Here is a 22759-nt window from a genome sequence, read left to right on the forward strand (position 1 = left end):
CACTCAAGCTTACTGCATGGAGAGCAGAGAATTATAGTTCTGCAGGCAGGGTGCCTCCAAAAAGTATAAACAAAGATAGCCCAGAAGGGGCTGAGCCTAGCATGCTCTGTTGCTTTTCCCAAACTCACTGATGAGATAAGTCACTCTACTCTTTTGTGGGTAAATCCAAAAGAAGCTGGAAGTGTCTTGCCTTCTTTGGGAGAGAGATGGAAATTCCTTACCCTTTATGGAAATGAGAAGGGTGGGGAATATATGTTCTCCCCTAATTACCTGTTCTTTAAATTACCATTTGTACCTTAATTTCTTGAGACATGTATTCTGTACTTATTGTAGCTGTTTAAAAGATAGATGTAAATGGCTTAAAACGAAAAAAGGCAATCTGCTGCCCAACCTCTGCTCACTCCACAATTCCGCTCTGCAGAGGCAACAACTTTCCACTTTTAGCTGCTACGTTTGTTATTTGCTTTCACACCTACAAATAATATTCAGTATCAGTCATGAAAGATGGGGTAATGAAAAGCCTCCAAATCTGAGTGAGTCAGCTGGGGACCTGCTTCATGTCTCCTCATGCCAGCATCCAGGTGGTTGGCACATTCATCATGGAACATCACCAGTCACTGTGGCAGGAGGGAAAGAAGGGGTACATTACATACTGGCTCATAAAACTTCCATCATATCACTTCCACTAACAGTTTGTTCATTAGCCAAATAATTTATATGCTGTACCAACAATTGTGCCACCAGTTTGGAAGACAGAAAGCCAGACAAAATGATGAATCATGCTGAAAGCCAGAAATTATTGTTTTTTCTGGAGGTATCAATTTTAGACAATATGTATTGATTCCCTGTCTGATATATATGGATTTAGCTCACTTATACTTCTCCCCAACTTCTTCTTTTCCCTTCTCTTCTATGTATTGTTACCTCACAAAATTTAATTAAATCAATATTCAGTGTTATGACCCTGTAAATGATGTTCACAGCTGAGTCAAGTAGTGTACTGTAGTTATTTTCCTTTCTTTTGTGTTTGGATTTTTCTTGACTTGTCTTTTATACTTTATATTTTCTCAGTCATTACATCAGAACTTTCATATGTTCATCCATAGATTTTTTACTGAAGTATTCATATTTATCAAATAATGTCTCAAACGCATTTTCCTCTGGAGCCTCCCACCCTCCTGTTGCAGTTGAAGACTGAATGCTCTCATGCCTGCTGCATAGCTCTGCTTCTGGGCCCTCCTTGTGACACTTTTTGGGTTGAGTTCCCAGCTACTTGGGTCCCAGCCTCACTTTTCCAGAACTCTTGCCTACAAAACAAAATTTATTCATCATTTCTTCATTCAACATCTTTTGCATGCCTCCTACTTGCCATGGCATGGGAATCGGGGATGAGCAAGACACAGAGAGAGCCCTTAGGAGCTTATGGTCTCGTAAGAGCAATGGGAGACACAGACTCTTCCCTCACTCTGCTGATATCAGAGCAGAGGAAGCACTTAATTCTACCCATCTCTCCTGCTTTTAGGATCTTCTCTTTATTTTTGGTCTAGTATATCTTTTTGACTTAAATCATTTTCTGCAAGAATATTTAATTGGGTGTCAGTAACAAAATATTTTTAGTTCTGAAAGAATATTATTGGTTTGGCTTTGTTTTCTTGTTTACCTCATCTATACACTTTCATTATGTGAAAGTGTAAAAGTCAGCAACTTACCTGATGTTTAGAAGGTACTTGTTGGCATTTTTAGTTTGAATTCATCAGTAGAGTGAATGAATGCATTTTTCATTATTGTAAAAGCAGCAAGCCTAACCGTAAGAGAATCTACTGTGCAAGTACAGTTAGCCTTTACAAAATGCCACTTTTCAGCATTTATGACTTCTGTGCTCTATGCCTAGGTATATCATGGGGCAGATGTCTTAGAATTTTGGTTGAACATCCTTTTCAGTGTCCTCCAATGTTGCAACATGAATTATGATGCTTAATGATGTACTGAGTGCTTATAATAAATCCCTCAATATATCAGATAACTCAAACTATCTCAAACTTGGGAGGTTTTATAGCTATAACTGTAGATATAGGTTTATTTTATAAAGTGCATGATTGCCCTTTCATGTCTATTTCCAAAAATAATTCAGCTCTCTATTTTTATACTTCTTTTGTAGATTACCTACAATGACAGTTTTTAAGCCACATATCAAATTTACCATATTGCTGTTTTTGAGCCATGGTCTAGAATATTCTTTGCTGAAATTGTCCCTAAATTCACTACTATATAGTTCATATATGGAAAATGATTATTTTCCTCTGAACCCATTTTCAGCTTAGATTGTCTGAGGCAGGAGAATGAGCATCTGTTAGAGTAAGGATTCTAGATTGTACCCTCTGCCACTCAGTTTTACTACTGAAGGTCCGTCTCTTAGCTTTTCCTGGAGCTAATTTTCCTCTCAACTCCAAAATGATCTTTTCATTCAAATCCTGCTCTGAGATGGAGAGATGGGCTCTTTGGGTGGACTGAGAGTCACTAAAACATCCTTGGTGGGCAGATGTAGGTATCAAATTCATCAAAATGAACCCAGCATCTGAGTCAAGAGGTTGACTATAAATATAAACAAATAAGAAATAAATGAGGTCGAGGGTATGGTGGTGTCTGAAGATAAGTGGAGGGAGGAATCTGGAGGACCTACCTTGCCTTAAGAAAGGCTTATGGCTTGCTTTCCTGTTCCAACTGAAATGGTGGGTGTGCCTGCATCAATCCTCAAGTAGAACAAACTCTTTTCACTCTTAATGTTCTTTGTGTTTTTGAATTTGTTTTATTCTCCAACCTAGAAAGTGTTTCTTCAGCTTTAACGTGGGGCATTTTAGATGTTTTCTGGCTCCGTAAGTTCTATATATGGAAGAATATCACCAGACAGAAGGAACACTAATATTCGTTTAGGTGAATTGGCAAGCGAATTAGCTCACAGCATTTGAAAGTTGAGAAATGAAATTACATATAAATTTTTCTTTTTTCCACAATACTAATGAGCACTTTATTTAAAAAAAAAAAAAAAAGCTTGATTCTGGGTTGTATCAAATAAATTCCATTGACTAAATCTGCTAGTTTGTTGTCATGACAACCTTCACATGGAGCTAATTAGAAGTTAAGTAGGACACTTCTAAAAGAGATCAATTCTGGTCTGGAATTGGACAGGATTTCATAGCTTCCATAATCTATTTATTCCTATTAACAGTATAGATTGTTGGTGGGTTATTGAATATAAGGGTGCAGAAAATGTGTGTTTGGCTGATATGGGGGGAAGGTAGTGAATCTTGTTTTCTTCTTCACTCCCTTTTATGTATATCCCCCCAAAACCCTAGGGTCCAGAATAAGCCAAGAACTTCAGAACACATATATTAATTTAAGATGTATTGGGAGGGCTACAGAACAGGTGTTCCAATCACTGTTGGCTTGAAAACCTTGTGTATCCTTTTTTCTAAAGTGAACAACACTGGCTGTGAATGGCTGAGTTATTTTAATCTGTCATTCACAGTTAACGGGAGTGTTCAGAGCCTGTCAGGTGTTCTAAAGCATATGGAAGATGCAAACCACCCTGATTTTAAGATGCGTACACCTTATTTGGAATGATAGCATACTGATATGAAAAGTTTAGAATATGTTTGCCAAGTCACCTAAGGTTAGTTCAGCAAACATTTATGAAATGCCTGATTGTAAGACAATTAAAATTAATATAAAGGGAGTATATCCCAACTATTAAAGTACTGTGAGAACACAGAGCAAGATACAATTGGAAATTAGCATCAATTCACAAATTCTTTTTGAGGAACTATTATGTGCAAACTATTTCCAGGCTTGAGGAGGTGAGAATATACAGAAATCAATATAACCAGGTCCCTGTCACAGAGGAGCTTAATCAATGTACGAGTATGGCCATAGGTACCCAGATGTCATTCCTAATGAGCCCAGCCACCCAGTAGCTCTGTCTTAAGAAAGTGTGGCAGTCAGTCTGATGTCCAAAACCATTGAAAATAATCTAAATCTTTCCAGTCTCTTATAGGAACATCCCAGGGGGAATCCTTTAGAATACACAGAAAAGTTTCTTGTAAATCCTCTTTTCCCCAGCTGTCTTGCTCTCATAGCTCTCTGGCATCCATAGCAGCTCTCTAACATCTGTCTCATTTGGCTCAAACTCCTACACCTTTTCCTCCAACTCAGTCTATGTACAGATTTTTGTTTCTTTTCTCCTTCCCAGTCTGGCTCAGCAATTTACTATGTCGTTCAACTTAGTACCTGTGACTTCTTCCAGTTTTCCTATTTCCCCATTATCTACATTCTGCACTGTATAGACAGGTAGAGTTGTAGAATCCTTCCTTCTTGGCAGTGGGGTTACTGATGCAAACTCTTCTAACTGATTGTATTTAAAGTCTCATTTACATAGATCGTGTGTGTGTGTGTGTGTGTGTGTGTGTGTGTGTGTTGTCTGTGTGTGTGTGTTTTGAGAGAGAAAGTTGAGCTAGACTTTGTGCTTGCTTAAATAGCTCACACAGCATTTTCTAGCCCTTCTAGACTGAAATTAAGGCCATGTTTCCTTGCATCCCCAAATATCCTGTATTAGTTAGGCAATTAGCCGATTACTTGTCTCTTCCTCTCTCTTGACTGTGAATTCCTTTGCTCAGAGGGCTTATTCATCATTATATCGCCAATATCTAGCCCAGTAACTGAACCTTAGTGCTTCCTTAATAGTTTGTGAAACTTCTAGTTGGAGACCTGTGGAGAAAACTCATTCCAGACTGCGGATACAGCAAGCGATGAGATATGAAGTCATGGAACTGAATCTCATATTCAGGGAACAATAAGACATCTGCTGTGGCAGAAGTACAGGGTGAATGTAGTGGGAGATGGCTCAGGAAGGCTGGGTGGAATTATGTGCTTCCTCTGCTCTGATCTCACCACCAAGTGCAGTAGGAGTCTGTCTCTCCAATTGCCCTCACTAGGCCATGAACTCCTTATGGGCTCTCTGTCTTTTGTTCATCTCCTATTCCTCCTTCGTAGCCTATAGGAGAAATTTGATTGATGTTGAATGGATAAATGGTGAAAGGATTTTGTTCTGTAAGAGAGGGCTGTGGGAAAGCAGGGCTGGATCTTGGGGGCTAGGACAAGGTAGGGGCAGCACCTCACCTGGAAGGGCAGCTCATGATCCACCCTATGATTTGCCAAGATAATCATGGTGGCATGTGAAGGAGAGATGAGGGAAGCAAGAGTTTGGAGGCTGGAAAGCAACTTAGGAAGTTTTTTCCCCCCACCCATATTATAGATGAAGGAAAACGATGATTTCAACTAAATCTAAGAATTGGCTTTAATATCTTGAAGTCACTCAGAGAGCCACTGCTCATAGAAATAGCAGATGTTCTTTTTAAGGGAGAAGTGGCAAAGACTGAGCAAGGGTCATTCTGTGCCCTCTCAGCCCCTCGCTAGCTGCAGCATGCATGCATCCAACCGCTTTCTGGCTGGGACAGGCAAGCTCCCTGCCTTCCCCTTCTTCATCTCTGTGGCAGCAAGGTCACACAAGGAACTCACAGCCCCAACCTCCAGTCAGCCAATTTCAGAACATGTGTATGCGGTTTACCTCAAGTAATGCCAGATTAAAAGGATGTCATTCAAGCAAAATTTCTGTTTGAAAAATGTTGAGCTGAAGCAGGGCAAGGTGTTTTTCAGGTAGCATTGCTCTCTTCATCTGTGATGTGAATTGATTAATGACATAGACAGTGTCATTTTGTTTCATGGCTCTTAATGAAATCCTTACAATAACCCATCATGCTGTTGTTGAAATCTTTTATTTAGACAGAAAGCATACCTTACCTAAGCACTCAATTGGAAATACAGATAAATAAGGGGTGTATAGGAGTGGATGTGTGTTCCCCTCTATCTGGAAAAGTGGACCAGGGGCCTGGCAAGATCAGCACAGGACACTGGTGTACCCTGACTAGTGCCTGTCCTCCATCATTTTTAGACCCACTTCTAGCTGTGATCACTTCCTACCCAAACTGTTTGAGTGGTGTCCTAGCTGATTTCTCTCTTTCCAGTGCAGTTCACTTTTAAACTGTGGTCAAATTATCTTTTCAAAGCAATCTCTACCATTATTCCCTCAGTCCAGTCCTGCTCTATTCTCTATACAATAAAATCCAAATTCCTTACTTTTACATGACCTGTTAAAAATTTACCTCTCCGGTGAGAACTCTCACTGCCATGGTTCCTATACACACCTGCAATGAGGATCATATCACCATATCAGCAAATTCCTTGTGTTCCTTGAATGTCACCTGTTCATTGCTTATGTGTGACTCCCCCTACCCTACGCGCCCCACAGTGCCCTGGTCCCCAATCTCTACCAGTTGAAGTTGCACTATTTTTTTCAAGGCTCAGTTCTTATGAGCCTTCCTCCAGGAAGTCTTCCATGTTTCTACTACTCAGAATTATTCTCTCCCACATCTAGGATCCTAGATATTATATATAGATATAATATATATATATATTCTCTCCCACATCTAGGATCCTAGATATTATATATATTGTATATAACATAACATATTATATATATTACATATATCATATGATATATATTATATATAATATAACATATGATATATATTTTTTATATAATAAAACATGATATATATAATATATATAATATAACATATGATATATAATATATAATATAACATATGATATATAATATATAATTTAACATGGTATATATTATATATAATATAACATATATAATATATAATATAACATATATATTATATATAATATAACATATATATTATATATAATATAACATATATAATATATAATATAACATATATACTATATATAATAAAACATATGATATATATTATATATAATGTAACATATATAACATATATAATTATATATTATATAATATTATAGATTATTTACTATATGTTATATATAAATATATAATATATATAATTATATTATATATTGTATCTTTATATATAATAATTATATATACTATATATTATTTACATATTATGTGTAATATAATATATTATATATATCACGCTATAATATATATTATGTATTATATATCATGCTATAATATATTATATATCATATATATCATGCTATAATATATTATATATAATATATATCACGATATAGATTATATATTATATTAATATTATATATTATTATGTATATTGTATATTATATATAATGTTATATATTATATATAATATTAATTATATTACATAATATATAAATATCACATTATATAATAAATCATGATATATATTACATATTATATAATATATTGTATATTACATATTATAATATATAAATATATAAATTAATATATAATATAATATATGATATATAAATTAATATGTAACAGAATATATTAATATATATTCATATATAACTATATAACAGAATATATTCATATACATTAATATGTAACATAATATATTAATATATAAATTAATATATAACATGATATATTAATATATAAATTAATGAATAACAATATATTAATATATACATTAATGATATAAAAATATATTTATATATACACGCATTTACCAGCATTTAGAATACTAAAATGATAAAAGTACATTAATTTTTAAATAACTAAGCAATACTGGTTAAAACCTTGAAATAACAAAGCAAACTTGAACACCTGAACCCAAAGCCCCAAAACTCCATTATATCTAAGTTTAAACAAATGCAAAAACAAGGAAAAGGCCAAATTTCAGGGTTCTAAAACCATAGATAATTCAATTCAATTTAACAAATATATTCAAGACATGTATATATATATTGAAGACAATATATATATTGAATATACATAGTCTTCTATATATGTTCTTGAATATATATAGTTATATATATTCAATATATAACATATATGTAATACATAATATATAATATACCATATATGTTATTTACTATATATTATATAATATATAATATGTAAATAATATATTATATGTCATGAAATATATATATAATATATTATATAATATATAATATATTATATTATATTATATTATATAATATATTGTAATATAATATAATATATTACATTACATATATAATATATTATATTATATATAATATAATATAATATATTATATAAAATATATTATATTATATAATATATTATATATTATATATATTTTTTATAATATATCATATTATATTATATATAATATATAATGTATTATATTATATATATAATATATAATACATTATATATTATATAATATATAATATATTATATAATATATAATACATTATATAATATATAATATAATATATGATATTATATAATATATAATACATTATATATTATATAATATATAATACATTATATATTATATAATATATAATACATTATATATTATATAATATATAATACATTATATAATATATAATACATTATATATTATATAATATATAATACATTATATATTATATAATATATAATACATTATATATTATACAATATATAATACATTATATATTATATAATATATAATACATTATATATTATATAATATATAATACATTATATATTATATAAAATACATTATATATTATATAATATATAATGTATTATATATTATATAATATATAATGTAGTATATATTATATAATATATAATACATTATATATTATATAATATATACTACATTATATATTATATAATATATAATATATTATATATTATATAATATATCATATATTATATTATATTATATTATATATTATATTATATGATATATATAATATAATATAATATATAATATATAAAATATATATAATATATAATATATAAAATATATATAATATATAATATATAATATATTATATGTTTTATCTATAATATATTATATATAATATATAATATATTATATATTTGATATATAATATATTATATATTTAATATAATATATTATATATTTATATATAATATATTATGTATTTTATATAGAATATATTATATATTTATATATAATATATTATGTATTTTATATAGAATATATTATATATTTTATATAGAATAAATTATATATTTAATATAGAATAAATTGTATATTTAATATAGAATATATTATATATTAAATATAGTATATATTACATATTATATTAATTATATATGATTTCTATATAATATATAATATATTATATTCATTATATATATAAATTATCTATTATGTACAATATATAATATATTAATTATGTATATAAATTATATATTATACGTAATATATAATATATTAATTATATATTATACGTAATATATAATATATTAATTATATATTATACGTAATATATAATATATTAATTATATCTTATACGTAATATATAATATATTAATTATATCTTATACGTCATATATAATATATTAATTATATATTATACGTCATATATAATATATTAATTATATATTATACGTCATATATAATATATTAATTATATATTATACGTCATATATAATATATTAATTATATATTATACGTCATATATAATATATTAATTATATATTATACGTCATATATAATATATTAATTATATATTATACGTCATATATAATATATTAATTATATATTATACGTCATATATAATATATTAATTATATATTATACGTCATATATAATATATTAATTATATATTATACATCATATATAATATATTAATTATATATAAATTATATATTATATATTAATCATATATTATATATAATATTTAATGATATATTATATATAGTATATTAATTATATATTATATATAATATATTAATTATATATTATATATAATATATTAATTATATATAATATATTAATTATATATTATATATAATATATAATTAATATATTATATATAATTAATATATTATATATTACATAATATATGAATTATATATTATATATTACATAATATATGAATTATATATTGTATAATATATAATATATGAATTATATATTATATATAATATAAAATATATGAATTATATGTCATATATAATATATAATATATGAATTATATATCATATATACTATGTAATATATGAATTCTATATCATATATAATATATGATATATGAATTATATATCATATATAATATATGATATATGAATTACATATCATATATAATATATGATATATGAATTACATATCATATATAATATATGATATATGAATTACATATCATATATAATATATGATATATGAATTACATATCATATATAATATATGATATATGAATTACATATCATATATAATATATGATATATGAATTACATATCATATATACTATATGATATATGAATTACATATCATATATAATAGATAATTCATATATTATATATAATATGTAATCTATATTATATATAATATATGAATTATCTATTATATGTAATATATGAATTATCTATTATATATTATATGAATTATCTATTATATATTATATGAATTATCTATTATATATATTATATGAATTATCTATAATATATCATATATGAATTATCTATAATATATCATATATGAATTATATATAATATACAATATATAATATATGAATTATATATAATATACAATATATAATATATGAATTATATATAATATAATATATAATATACGAATTATATATAATATATACAATATATAATATATTGATTATATATAATTTGTATATATAATATATAATATATTAATTATATATATAATTTATATACAATATATAATATATAATATAGATTATATGTATTATATAAATATTATACAATAATATATCATGATATATGTTATATATTAAATATATTATATATTAAATATATTATATAAAAATATATAATATATAATATATTACATATTCTAATATATAAATTAATATATAACAGAATATATTACATAATATATAATTCTTATATAATACATATTAATATATTATATAACATATAATTATATATTATATATAATTATATATAATACATATTAATATATTATATAATATACAATTATATATTATATATAATTATATATAATACATATTAATATATTATATACTATATAATTCTATATAATACATTTTAATGTATTATATCATATATAATTCTATATAATACATATTAATGTATTATATCATATATAATTATATATTAAATGTAATTATATAATACATAGTAATATATTATGTATAATTATATATAATATATAATTATGTGTAATACATATTAATATATAATATTATATAGTTATATATAATATATAATTCTATATAATACATATTAACATATTATATTATGTATATTATATATGATATATCATGTATATTATATATCATATATAAGATATATTATATATTATAATATATATTATTATATATTATATATAATAATATATATAATGTATAAGAATAATATATATTATTATATATAATATATATAATATATTATAATTTATATATATTATATATAATACATATTAATATATTATATTATATATAAGTATATATAATATATAATTATATATAATACATAATAATATATTATATAATATATAATTACATATTTAATATATTATTAATATATAATTATATATTATATATATTATCAGAAAAGCAAATTTTTGCTTCCTTCAGTACCAGACACTGGCAACATTGTCAAGTAGGCATAGTTAATCTCTGACAATTATGTAGTTATGACTTCTTCAGTTGTAAGAGAGGAAAAAACTACTTACACTAATGCAAGTCATTTAGGTTTGGTAGGGAGGTAGTGTTTGTCAGCATGAGTTGAGTATGGTCATGCATAGACAAAGACTGGAACCTGAAACAGTGGACTCACAGAAATTTGAACTGGCGGATCAGGAGCCAAGACTGTGCTCAGTCCTGCAGGTGGCGTGGGTTCTCACTCATCTCTATCTTCTCCTCTGTCTTCTCCCACATTGGCCTCATGGCTGCCTTCTCCAACTCCGCATGTGGACCTTTCAGCTCATGCAGTCAATACTGATTGTATGTCTCTTCTGTTGTTCTTCCTTACATAAAATCGTATGATAGGGAATCTGACAGATTCAGCTTGTTTATGGGTAGGTCCCTTGTGGATTGGGTGTCCACCCATGAACATGGCTGCATCCATGCAGCAGGGCTGTGGGCAGTGTCATCATGCTATTGACTCTCTTCCTTTTCATTCGCTCTTCCCCTGTCTTCCATAATTCCCAGTCATTCTTCTCCGCTGCAAGCCCTTTCAGGGATCTGAAACTCTTCATTCCAGGGCTCTCTTCTCAGAAGAAAAGTAATTTTTCAAAACCTTATTTAGAAAAATAATTATTTTCAAAATCTTATTTTGTACAATTAGATACAATTCAAAAAAGCCTAATTACTTAAGGGGTTATGATTTCTGAGCCCTCTGTCTTATCCTGGGAACAAAGGTTAGGTAATGATCAAGAAAAGACAAATGAAATAGTTTATAATTAAATAGGTAATATTTAGGTTTCTAATAATATCAACCTCACTGTATTACTATCTTCTTATTTCTAGGACATGATTATTCAATGCTGCTCTGAAATAGCATCTCTGTTTTTGAATGATAAAGAGCCAACACCACTATCTGAGGTATGTATTTCTCCTTTAAAATTGTATCTAATTCACTCACAAGTATTATTGCTATGAAATGGAAATATAGAAAACATCTAATTGTAAGTATCAAGGGCCTAACCCTCCTTATTAATGTGAAAAAGTGATAAACATGAGTTTACAATAACACATTATTTTGGTTAAAAAAATTCTGTGTTCAAAAAACATTCAACTAATACAAAGAACTATAAAGAGGATAATTTTTAAAGTCACCTCAAATCTACAATTCACAGAATAACCCCTATTAATATTTAGAGTATATCTAGAATTTTCCCTATGTACAGATAAACTTTAGAATTTTTATATCAATGGTATCATACTTTACATGCATTCTGTCACTTGCTTTTTTCATCGAATAATAATTTTATCGATAATTTTTGTGTGAAAAGTCTACTTTGTCATATTTAATGCCTGCATAATGGTTTCTTTTACGTATTTGTTGTGTCAGGTGCCATTTACATAGCTAGATCTTTATTGATGGGTTCTGCAGTTGATTGATCCTAGTACATACATATTTCATTCTTCTGTATTACCTCTTCAGAATTAATTCTTAGGGATTGGATTTGGAGTAAAAAAGTATACGTACATTTTTATTATAAAATATATATAATATAAAATTTAAAGTTTTAACCATTTTAAGTGTACAGTTCAGTGGCCTTAAGTATATTCACAATGTTGTGCAACCGTCACCACTGTCTATCACTGTCCAGGACTTTTCATCATTCCAAATAGAAACTTTATATCCATTAAAGAATAACTCCTCAATTCCTCCTCCCCCACCACCCCAGCTCCTGATAACCTCTATTCTACTTTCTGTCTCTACGAATTTGTCTATTCTAGGTATCTTATATTAGAATCATCCAATATTTGTCTTTTAGTGTCTGACTTATTTCACTTAGCATAATGTTTTCACAGTTATCCGTGTTGTAACATGTCCTAGTATTTTATTCCTTCTTAAGATTGACTAATATTCCATTGTATGTATATACCACTTTTCTTCATGGATTTACCTGTTACTGGACATTTGGGTTGTTTCCACTTTTGGCTATTGTAAGTAATATTGCTATGAACATTAGTGTACAAATCTGAAGGCTTGATTTCAAATCTTTAGCACAATTGCTGAATCATATGGTAATTCTATGTTTAACCTTTCGAAGCACTTCCAAACAGTTTTCCTGAGCAGCTGTACAATTTTATACTACCACCAACAATGCATAGAGGTTGCAATTTCTCTGCATTCTCTCCAAGACTTTTTATTTTCTGTTTGTGTGTGTGTGTTTAATAATAGTCATCCTAGTGGGTGTGAAGTGGTATCTTATTGTGATTTTGATTTGCATTTCCTTAATGACTAATGATGTTGAGCATCTTTTCATGGGCTTATTGACCATTTGCATATCTTCTTTAGATAAATATCTCTTCAATTATTCACCCATTTTAAAATTGGTATATACATTTTGATATATTACAGCAAATTAATCCTCCAGAAATGTGGCACCAACATTTCTCTCCTATCAATAGTAGATGAGAGGACCATTTACCCACGTATTCATCTCTCCTAGTTTTTTGGGTTTGTTTTTTGTTTTTCTTGAGATGGAATCTTGCTCTGTCACCCAGGCTGGAGTGCAGTGGTGTGTGTGATCTTGGCTCACTGCAACCTCCACTTGCTGGGTTCAAGTGATTCTCCTGCCTCAGCCTCTCGAGCAGCTGGGACTACAGGCAAGCGCCCCACACCTGGCTAATTTTTTTTTTAGTAGCAATAGGGTTTCACCATGTTGACCAGGCTGGTCTTGTACTTCTGACCTCAAGTGATCCACCTGCCTTGGTTTCCCAATGTGCTGGGATTACAGGTGTGAGCCGCTGAGCCCAGCCCATCTACACTAGTTTTCCTCCTCCTCTTCTAATGGTTGAAAGCGTGACAAGTGGAAAATAGTATATCATTATTGTATTTTTATTGTTAGTAAGGCTAAGTATAGTTCTTGTGTTGGTTGGCATTCGTGTTTCTCCTTTAGCAAAATGGTATTTATTCATTTAGTCAGCTGACAGATGTTTAGAAGAACTATCTCTGTGTCAGAAACTCCTTTCTGTGCACTGAAGAGCTAGCTGTGAACCAGCAACAAAGATTCCACTCTCCTAGAGCTACTATTTTTGTGGCAGGAAATAGACAGTAAACAAATCAATAAATGAGATAATTTTAGATTTTGTTAAGTGCTATACAGGAAGAAAACATATGTTAGAGTAGGGGTCAGCAAACTACAGCCTATGAGCTATATCTGGTGACTGCCTGTTTTATAAATAAAGTTTTATTGGACACAGCCTTGTTAATTCATTTACTTATGATCTATAGTTGCTTTCACACTACAAAAGCAGAGTTGGGTAATTTTGGCAGAGACTGTATGGCCTACAAAGCCTAACTTATTTATTATGTCACCCTTTACAGAAAAGGTTTGCTGGTCCCTGTGACAGAGAGTGACAGGGAATGGGGTCACAGCTTAGATAGGGTGGTCAGGGAAGACTGAAGACTTCTCTGAGGAAGTGACATTTGAAGTAAGACCTGAAATATTATACTGTATTTTTCCCATTAGCTCATTAGCTTCCTGGGGTCAGAGGTGATGCTATCTTCATCTGTGAGTTCTTACAGTGCCTTGTACACCACATCTCTTGGTCATTGGTTCTTGAGTTGAATTGAATTTCCTTTCGTTTTGAACATCTGAAATTTAATCTTTGCTTCACTTATTCATTTGGCCATTTATGTCCTTTTCCCACTTTTTAAACAGGGAACTTAATTGTTTATTATGGAAATGTATAGACTTACTGTGGTAGACCACTGTTAATAAAATCAAGCTTAAGTCTAATTTTGGATAAATTGTGGTTAAAAATAGGTCTCATCTTGAATTGTAACTACCACAATTCCCGTGTTTCATGAGGGGAACCCAGTGGGAGGTAATTGAATCATAGGGGCGGTTCTTTCCCGTGCTGTTCTCCTGATAGTGAATAAGTCTCATGAGATCTGATGGTTTTAAAAATGGGAGTTTCCCTGCATGAGCTCTCTCTCTTTGCCTGCTGTCATCCATGTAAGACATGACTTGCTCCTCCTTGCCTTCCACCATGATTGTGAGGCCTCCCAGCCACATGGAACTATAAGTTCTTTAAAGCTTTTTCTTTTGTAAAAAAAAAAATATATATAGGTTATAAAAAAGAATTTGTTATAATAAAATGTACAATTTATAATGTCAATAGGCCTTGGTTTCTGATAGGTCTAGGTTGGAATCTCGGCCTTGAGTCTTGTTAGTTGTGTGAACTTGGGCAAGTTATTTAACTTCTCTAAGCCTCAGTTTTCTCATATGTAAAAAAGTACAAATTCCAACCTCTCACAGTTGTTGTGAAGATTAAAGTAGATAATATATTTTCAGTATTTGTCATAAGGCCTAGTAAAAATAATTGTTTAGGAAATATTAGCTATATAATAATAATCATCATCATTATTATCATCATCCCCACTATGGTTTTACCCTCCATGTGTGAATTATTCATCCCCTAGTCAACTAGTTTTAAGAATAATTTTAGAATCCAAGTTTGTTTTGAAATATTTATAGAGAAGGAGAGGACAAATGTTAAAGGTATTATTTTCTTTGTCTGTAATTTGGATTATTGTTGAATCCTGTAAGAATTAGGTCTATATTGCAAGATCCCAACATGAGATCCTAGTGGTGAAAGCGCTGCCCATCAAGATGGAAGATGGCTTCCAGCTAACTTCCACTGAAAATAAGACTCACCAACAGTACTGGGATAGTAAATGGTTAGGCAAATGAAATTACATGCCTTCGTGAAGCTGTTTTTGTCACTAGCAGGAGATCTTGCTGTGCAATTTGGTTCCTTACTGAACACACCTATTACAAATTACCTTTGCCTATGTTACCTCTTCCTAATTAAAATAAATATTGACATGCACAGCTTGTGACAAAAAGAAACTGAGAATAGCAGAAAGATGAAGGAAGGGAACAAGTGCCCCATGCTTTCCTTCTTAGTGATTAATCATGGAATGTCAATAACCATTACATATGATTTCTGGTGAGGCAGCAATAAAAAGAATTTTTAATTGCCTGTGTAGGTTCAAATTGTTGCAGTTTCTAAGTTGTCAGGTAGGATTCAAACATGATGCTAAAAATATTCTTGTTCTCATGGTGACTGACCATGGAATGGGCTAAGTTCTTTAATAGAATCTCCCATCTGTCAGTAATTATTGACCACCAGCTACGTATAGAACATTGGTATAGATATTTTGTTGCTGCAAAGGCAGTGTAGATTAAGGTTCCTGTAGTTAGCAAAATGAAATAGTTTCATATTGGTTCACGTGATACAGATAAATTTGCCTAATCAATTATACATGCGTACGTGTGTGTGTGTGTGTGTGTGTGTGTGTGTGTGTGTGTGTGTGTGATTTGAACGAACTAGAGTCATACAGAATCAGTATGGACAGGAGGTTCCTAGGAGCAGATCATGATTTGAAAGTGGAAAAGGTTATCCTAGGTCAAGATATCAGATATATTATATAAGGAGATTGCAAAGCAGTTTTTCTTGGCTGCTTGAGTTTGGTAGGATTTTCTTTTTTAGTTCAAGATTTTTAGCCAGACCTAGCATAGTGCCTGATAAACAATAATGATAATAGTCATGAAAATGCAAATATTTCTACTGCTAGTAGTAATATTAATAGTTAATATTAAATACTTATTGAGCACATGGCATGTGCAGACATTATTTTAAATAATTTAATATTTTAAATATTTAATATGACAAGAGCCCTATGACGTTGGTTACCATTATTATCCTTGTTTTAGAGATGAGGACACTGATACATAGGAAAATTTAGCAGAATGTGCAAGGTCTCACAGCTTGATAAAAGTAGAAGGCAGGAGTCAAATATGGGTCTGCTTAACTCTACACTTCTAACTAGACTACACTCAGTAGGTGTTTTACTAGAATAGTGGGAGCAGACACTGCAGGGAGTTGAGGAGTAAATAAGGGGTGAGAAAGTAGGGGTGAGAAAGTGAAGGTTGAAAGGGTAGATTAGTCTTTAAGAAGATTTGAGAGGGTAAGAAAACAGCTAGAGAGAGACACAGTCATGGGAGGGCGTTAGGATATTAGCGGTCAAGGGAGGCTGTTAGTGTTATGGGATCTTTGGGGTATCGGTTTTCTGGCCTGAAACCTCAGGCTAGTGGTGCCTTTGCCCGAGTTTTGCTCAGGCCCACTGGGCTTGTTCTGCCCAATGGCAGGCTGCGCTTGGCTCACGCTACTGACCTGGATCCCATGCCTGCCAAGGGCAAATCAGGTGTGGAGCAGCAAGGAGTGTTTGAGCAAGCATGGGGTGTGGCCACTGTGCAGTCAGACATGCTGGCTGCTGCAGTGTGGCAGGCAGCTCTAGGTGCTGGCATGGGCGCCAGCTCTCTGCAAGGCTGCAGCTGGACCAGGCGAACCAGAAGCAGCTTCCTTGGTTGGCAGTGGGGAACACAGTGGTGCCCAGAAGCCTGGAGATGCCAGGAACTGCAGGATCTCAAAGAAGAAGTAACAGCCTTGGCTTGGGGATCTTCCAGGCCTGGGGTCCCAGAAGGGCCGCAGCTCTTCTCTCCTTCTTTTCTCCTGCAACATTGCAAGCAAAGGTCATGTTTCAGCCTTGTTTGTGTTACAGCTTTTTTAGCCCTGCCATTTGGTAGCCCTGAGTTCTTATCCTACGACTAGGAAGAATGAGGTACACAGACAAGTGGAGGGTGAGCAAGATGAAGAGGAGCTTTATTGAGCAATAGAACAGCTCACAGGAGACCTGCAGCAGGTAGCTCCTTTCTGCAGCCAGGGTGTCCCAATGAGTGTTTAGCTCCTAGCAGAGAGGAGACCCTGGAGTGGGAAGCTCTTCTTTGCAGGCAGGTTGTCCTGTCGTCTCTGCAACTCTCAGCAGAGAGGAGGCTCTGGAGTGGGTTGCTCCTCTCTGTAGGCAGGTTGGTCTGATGTTTGCAGCTCTCAGCAGAGAATAGGCCCTGGAGTGGGTTACTCCTCTTTGCAGCAGGTAGTCCCAACATCTCTGCAGGTCTCTGAAGCTCTCAGCAGAGAAGAGGCCCTAGAGTGGGTAGCTTCTCTCTGCTGTTGGTAATCCTGACGTCTCCTGCTATCAGCAGAGAGGGTAGCTCCTCTCTGCACCTGGTTGTCCCATCGTCTACTCTGCCCTGGCTGAACCCAGGGCTTTTATGGGCCTCAGAGGGAAGGAATGAATGCCAATTGGTCCATAGGTGGCCAAGGATGGGCCCGGAAAAGGCACCACAAGTCCCCACTCTGGTCAATGGTACTGGCAACCCAGCCCTCAGCCTTCAGGCCCTCCCTGGCCTGAAAGTGAGACCTTGCCAGGGACCTGCCCCCTTCTGCCCAGGAACCTGTCTGCCTCCTGCTGCCATTCATTACATGCAGGCTTGGCCCCGACTTTGCTCTGTGATTGGAGCAGGTGCCAACAGCAAGGAGAAGCCAGGCAGTGGGAGCAGGCACTTCCAAGACTTCCTGGGCCCCCAAGAATGTAGGGATACCTGAGTTTACAGCTGCAGTTTGGGCAGCTGCAGGTGTGCTAGTGGGGTGGAGGTTGGAGTGGGGATCCTGCCTGTTCCATGAAGTGGGAGGCCCAGGTCTACAGCCCTGGTTTGGGCAGCTGCAGCTATCCCTGGGAGTGTGGGGCTCCCACTGGCTCCATGGAGTGTGCAGCCCCAGCCATGTGCCTCCCTGCTGCAGCTGGTGTGATGGCAGTGGTAGGCGATCTGGAGTGGCTGCTGCCATCATTAGGATAGCAGCAGTCATAAGGGAAAAGAACTAGGACAGGTAGAAATTACCTGTCTAGGGGAGAGAAGGACAAAGGATGGAGCAGAGCCCTAAGTGACATGGTAGGGAACAGAAAGATAGCCACAGCACAAGTAGGATAGTTGACTGGAAGCAGAGGAAAAACATTTCTTTTTTTAGGTCTCTGAATGGCAGATCAAGGTGGAAAAAGATGTAAGTTTGTAACAAAAGGGCAGGAGAAGCTGGGGAGTTCACCCAGTGGTTTTAAGTTATTCAGTGAACTAGAGGCAAGTTTATCTACTGTTGAAGTCAGGCAGCGGGCTGAGGGAATGGTCTTCAGAGAGATAAAGATCTTGAATTTCATAGTCATTGAGTGTGATGGGTGAGGAAGCTGATCCAGGGAAAATATAAGGATTGAGGGCCACATTGAAATGTAAAAGTCATAAATTGGTTGGGGCACTAGGCTTCCTGGCTTTTGATCTTTCTTTAACTACACTTAGCTTTCTCAGTGTAGGAATGGAGTTAAAAATGCCAATAGAACATGTTATTTTATTGGGTAGGTGCAAGAGGAGAGCAGAGGCACGTGGAGGTGAGATTACTAGCAGGACAGCTGACAGCACAAAAGAGGCTGAGGTGGAAAGGAGCAGCTAAGAATCTATGCTGTAATAAAAAATGCCTCTCCTTTACTCTGAAAAACATCACTACAGTGTAATATCTCCATTTTTTCTCAAGCTCCTGTTGAACATAAATTAGTCTATGCAATATGTTTTCTTTTTGAATTTAATCTAAAAATCCTTAATAATGGTTAAATTCTATTGATTTACACTACATTATCAAGTACATTATTAATGTGCATTCCATTTTGTATGGTTGAATTTAGTACGTTTATAGTTTCTTATTTCCGATTTTTTAAATTATGTTTTTTGTTTTGTTTTGTTTTGTTTTTTACAGACAAGATCTCTGTCATCCAGGCTAGAGTGCAGTGGTGTGATTATAGCTCCCTTTAACTTTAAACTCCTAGGCTCAAGCAATTCTCCTGCCTCAGTCTTCTGATTAGCTAGGACTATAGGCACATGCCACCATGCCCAGCTATTTTATTTTATACCAATGAGGTCCCATCGTGTTGCCCAGGCTGGTCTCCCACTCTTGGTCTCAAATGATCCTCCCATCTTATTCCCCCAAAGCACTGGGATTACAGGTATGAGCCACTGTGCCAGCCCAAAAGTATAATTTTTGATATGTTTATGATCAGATATTGATAACCACATGCTGGTTACTAAAATAATTCTTATTCTAGTAAGTTAACATACTTTATTTAGGCATTTGCACCTTTAATTTTGTGTCTCATATATTGATTCTATCATGTGACTACCTATATCTTATCACCCCTCATAGCCCCTATGACTCCTGCCTGTCAGCTGCAGTGATTGCTCTGCAATGCTAGCATCTTATCTGGTACTGAGTTATCATGTAAAAATGAGTAATAACACATCCAGTCCATTTCAACCTAACTCAAACAGTTTTCTTTTCATCAATTTCCTCTCCAGCCCATGGTTTATAACTTTGTACTTAATAGTTTTTATCAAAATAAATGTGTTATTATGTTGTGGTTGCATATTTGTCTCCTGTATAAGTGCAGGTTGGGTCTTATACAATAAGATTGAGTCTTGCTATGTTTTATTCTCAGTACTTTGCCCAGTGTTTAGTCCCCAACAAATGTTCAAAAAAAGTTTGTTAAATGCAGGAATGACTCATGATACATCTTCTAGAGATAGCCCTGGGCTGCAGTTCTAGTCCTGCCATTAACAGTGATTTCGAAGCCATTGATTTCAGTTATTTGTACAGTAAACATTTGTGAAGTGCCACCTTTGTACCAGCCATTGGGCTAGGTCCTGGGGTACAGAAGTAAAAGCCAGAGTTCCTGCTTTCAAGAGGGCCCACAGATTAGTGGGGGAGACAGACAATGACAGAAGCAATTACAGTACAGGGTTGGGAAAAGAGGCCTGAGAATTAAGCAGCACTCCATGGTTCTTCTAGCATTCTCTCACCATTTCTCTGAAGGTGATACACTTCTGATATCTTTTTAGAAGGGTTCACTAGTTCCCTCTATGAAGTTAAGTTAGTGGGTGCTCTTATGGCCCATAATTACAAATTTTAATTGCTTTGGAAAAGGATTGGAAAGTAATAGAATATCCTTAGAAAGATACACACATGATCAGGGCATTTATGAAAGCATTTTCCGCTGATTAGGAAGACCTTTGGAAGACGAAGCGGAAAATAAGCCTTAGCTTTGGCAGTAGGCTCAGTAGGGTATAATTTATGGTTTTGCTCAGGGGGATGAAGAGAATGAGACAAATCCTAAAAGCCCTTGATGCAAAGACAAAGTAAGAGAGAAGTTAGAAAAAAAAAAAGTCAACTCAGTTTACAAGCTGCAGCTAAGTACAAGGCACTGGGCTGGACTCACTGGAGGAATCAGAGATGATGTATTAGTCCATTTTAATACTGCTATAAAGAACTGCCCGAGACTGGGTAATTTATAAAGAAAAAAGGTTTAATTGACTCACAGTTCCACATGGCTGGGGAGGCCTCAAGAAACTTACAATCATGGCAGAAGGGGAAGCAGGCATGTCTTACATGTGGCAGGAGAGAGAGAGAAAAAAAAGTGAGGGGGGAAGAGCTGCTTATAAAACTGTGACATCTCATGAGAACTCACTCACTATCACAAGAAGGGCATGAGGGAAACAGCCCCTATGATCTGATCACCTCCCACTAGATTCCTCCCTCAATGCCTAGGGATTATGATTCAAGATGAGATTTGGGTGGGAACACAAAGCCTAACCATATCAGATGGGAAAGACAGAGTCCTTGACCCCAAAAGCCTGACAGTCTAGAAGGAAGGGATGTGTCTTTTGCTTACATACAAAGACAATGGTTTTGTGTTTAAAATGGATGATTGTTTTGCACAAAGATGGGGAGAATGAAGTGGGCCAGGTGACAAGACTTGCCCAAAGCCACACAGCTGGTAACTGTCATAGCCAAGTCGGGCAGACTCCAGAGCCTGTTGTTAACCATTGTCAGTATATTAAGATGGCTCTGTTGAGCCTTTTCAGTCTGAAGATTCTTGCTCATTCAAATGGAGGGGCTAGATTAATATGTCTCTGAGAGAGAGTTAGAACCCGGATTTGTGAAGCAGTATGTGTAGTGGTTAGTGGACAGACTCTGGAGAGTCTAGTTGCCTGGCTCCAAATCCCAGCTCAGCTCTATTTTCTAGTCGTATAATCTTAGGCAACTTGTTTAATCT

At 32.9% G+C, this 22759-nt stretch overlaps 1 protein-coding gene across 1 annotated transcript in view; it reads left to right on the top strand.

Annotated features, from left to right (window-relative positions):
* The window catches only part of CFAP54 (cilia and flagella associated protein 54), a 397088-nt gene that overhangs the window by 337361 nt on the left and 36968 nt on the right, over nt 1–22759 (top strand). Inside the window, exon 67 of the mRNA XM_034934266.2 lies at nt 12556–12630. Coding sequence (XP_034790157.2) covers nt 12556–12630 — 75 coding nt within the window. The remainder of the gene's footprint in view (nt 1–12555; nt 12631–22759) is intronic.

The sequence above is a fragment of the Pan paniscus genome, chromosome 10 (assembly GCF_029289425.2).
Source record: "Pan paniscus chromosome 10, NHGRI_mPanPan1-v2.0_pri, whole genome shotgun sequence".
In the NCBI taxonomy this organism is placed as follows: Eukaryota; Metazoa; Chordata; class Mammalia; order Primates; family Hominidae; genus Pan; species Pan paniscus.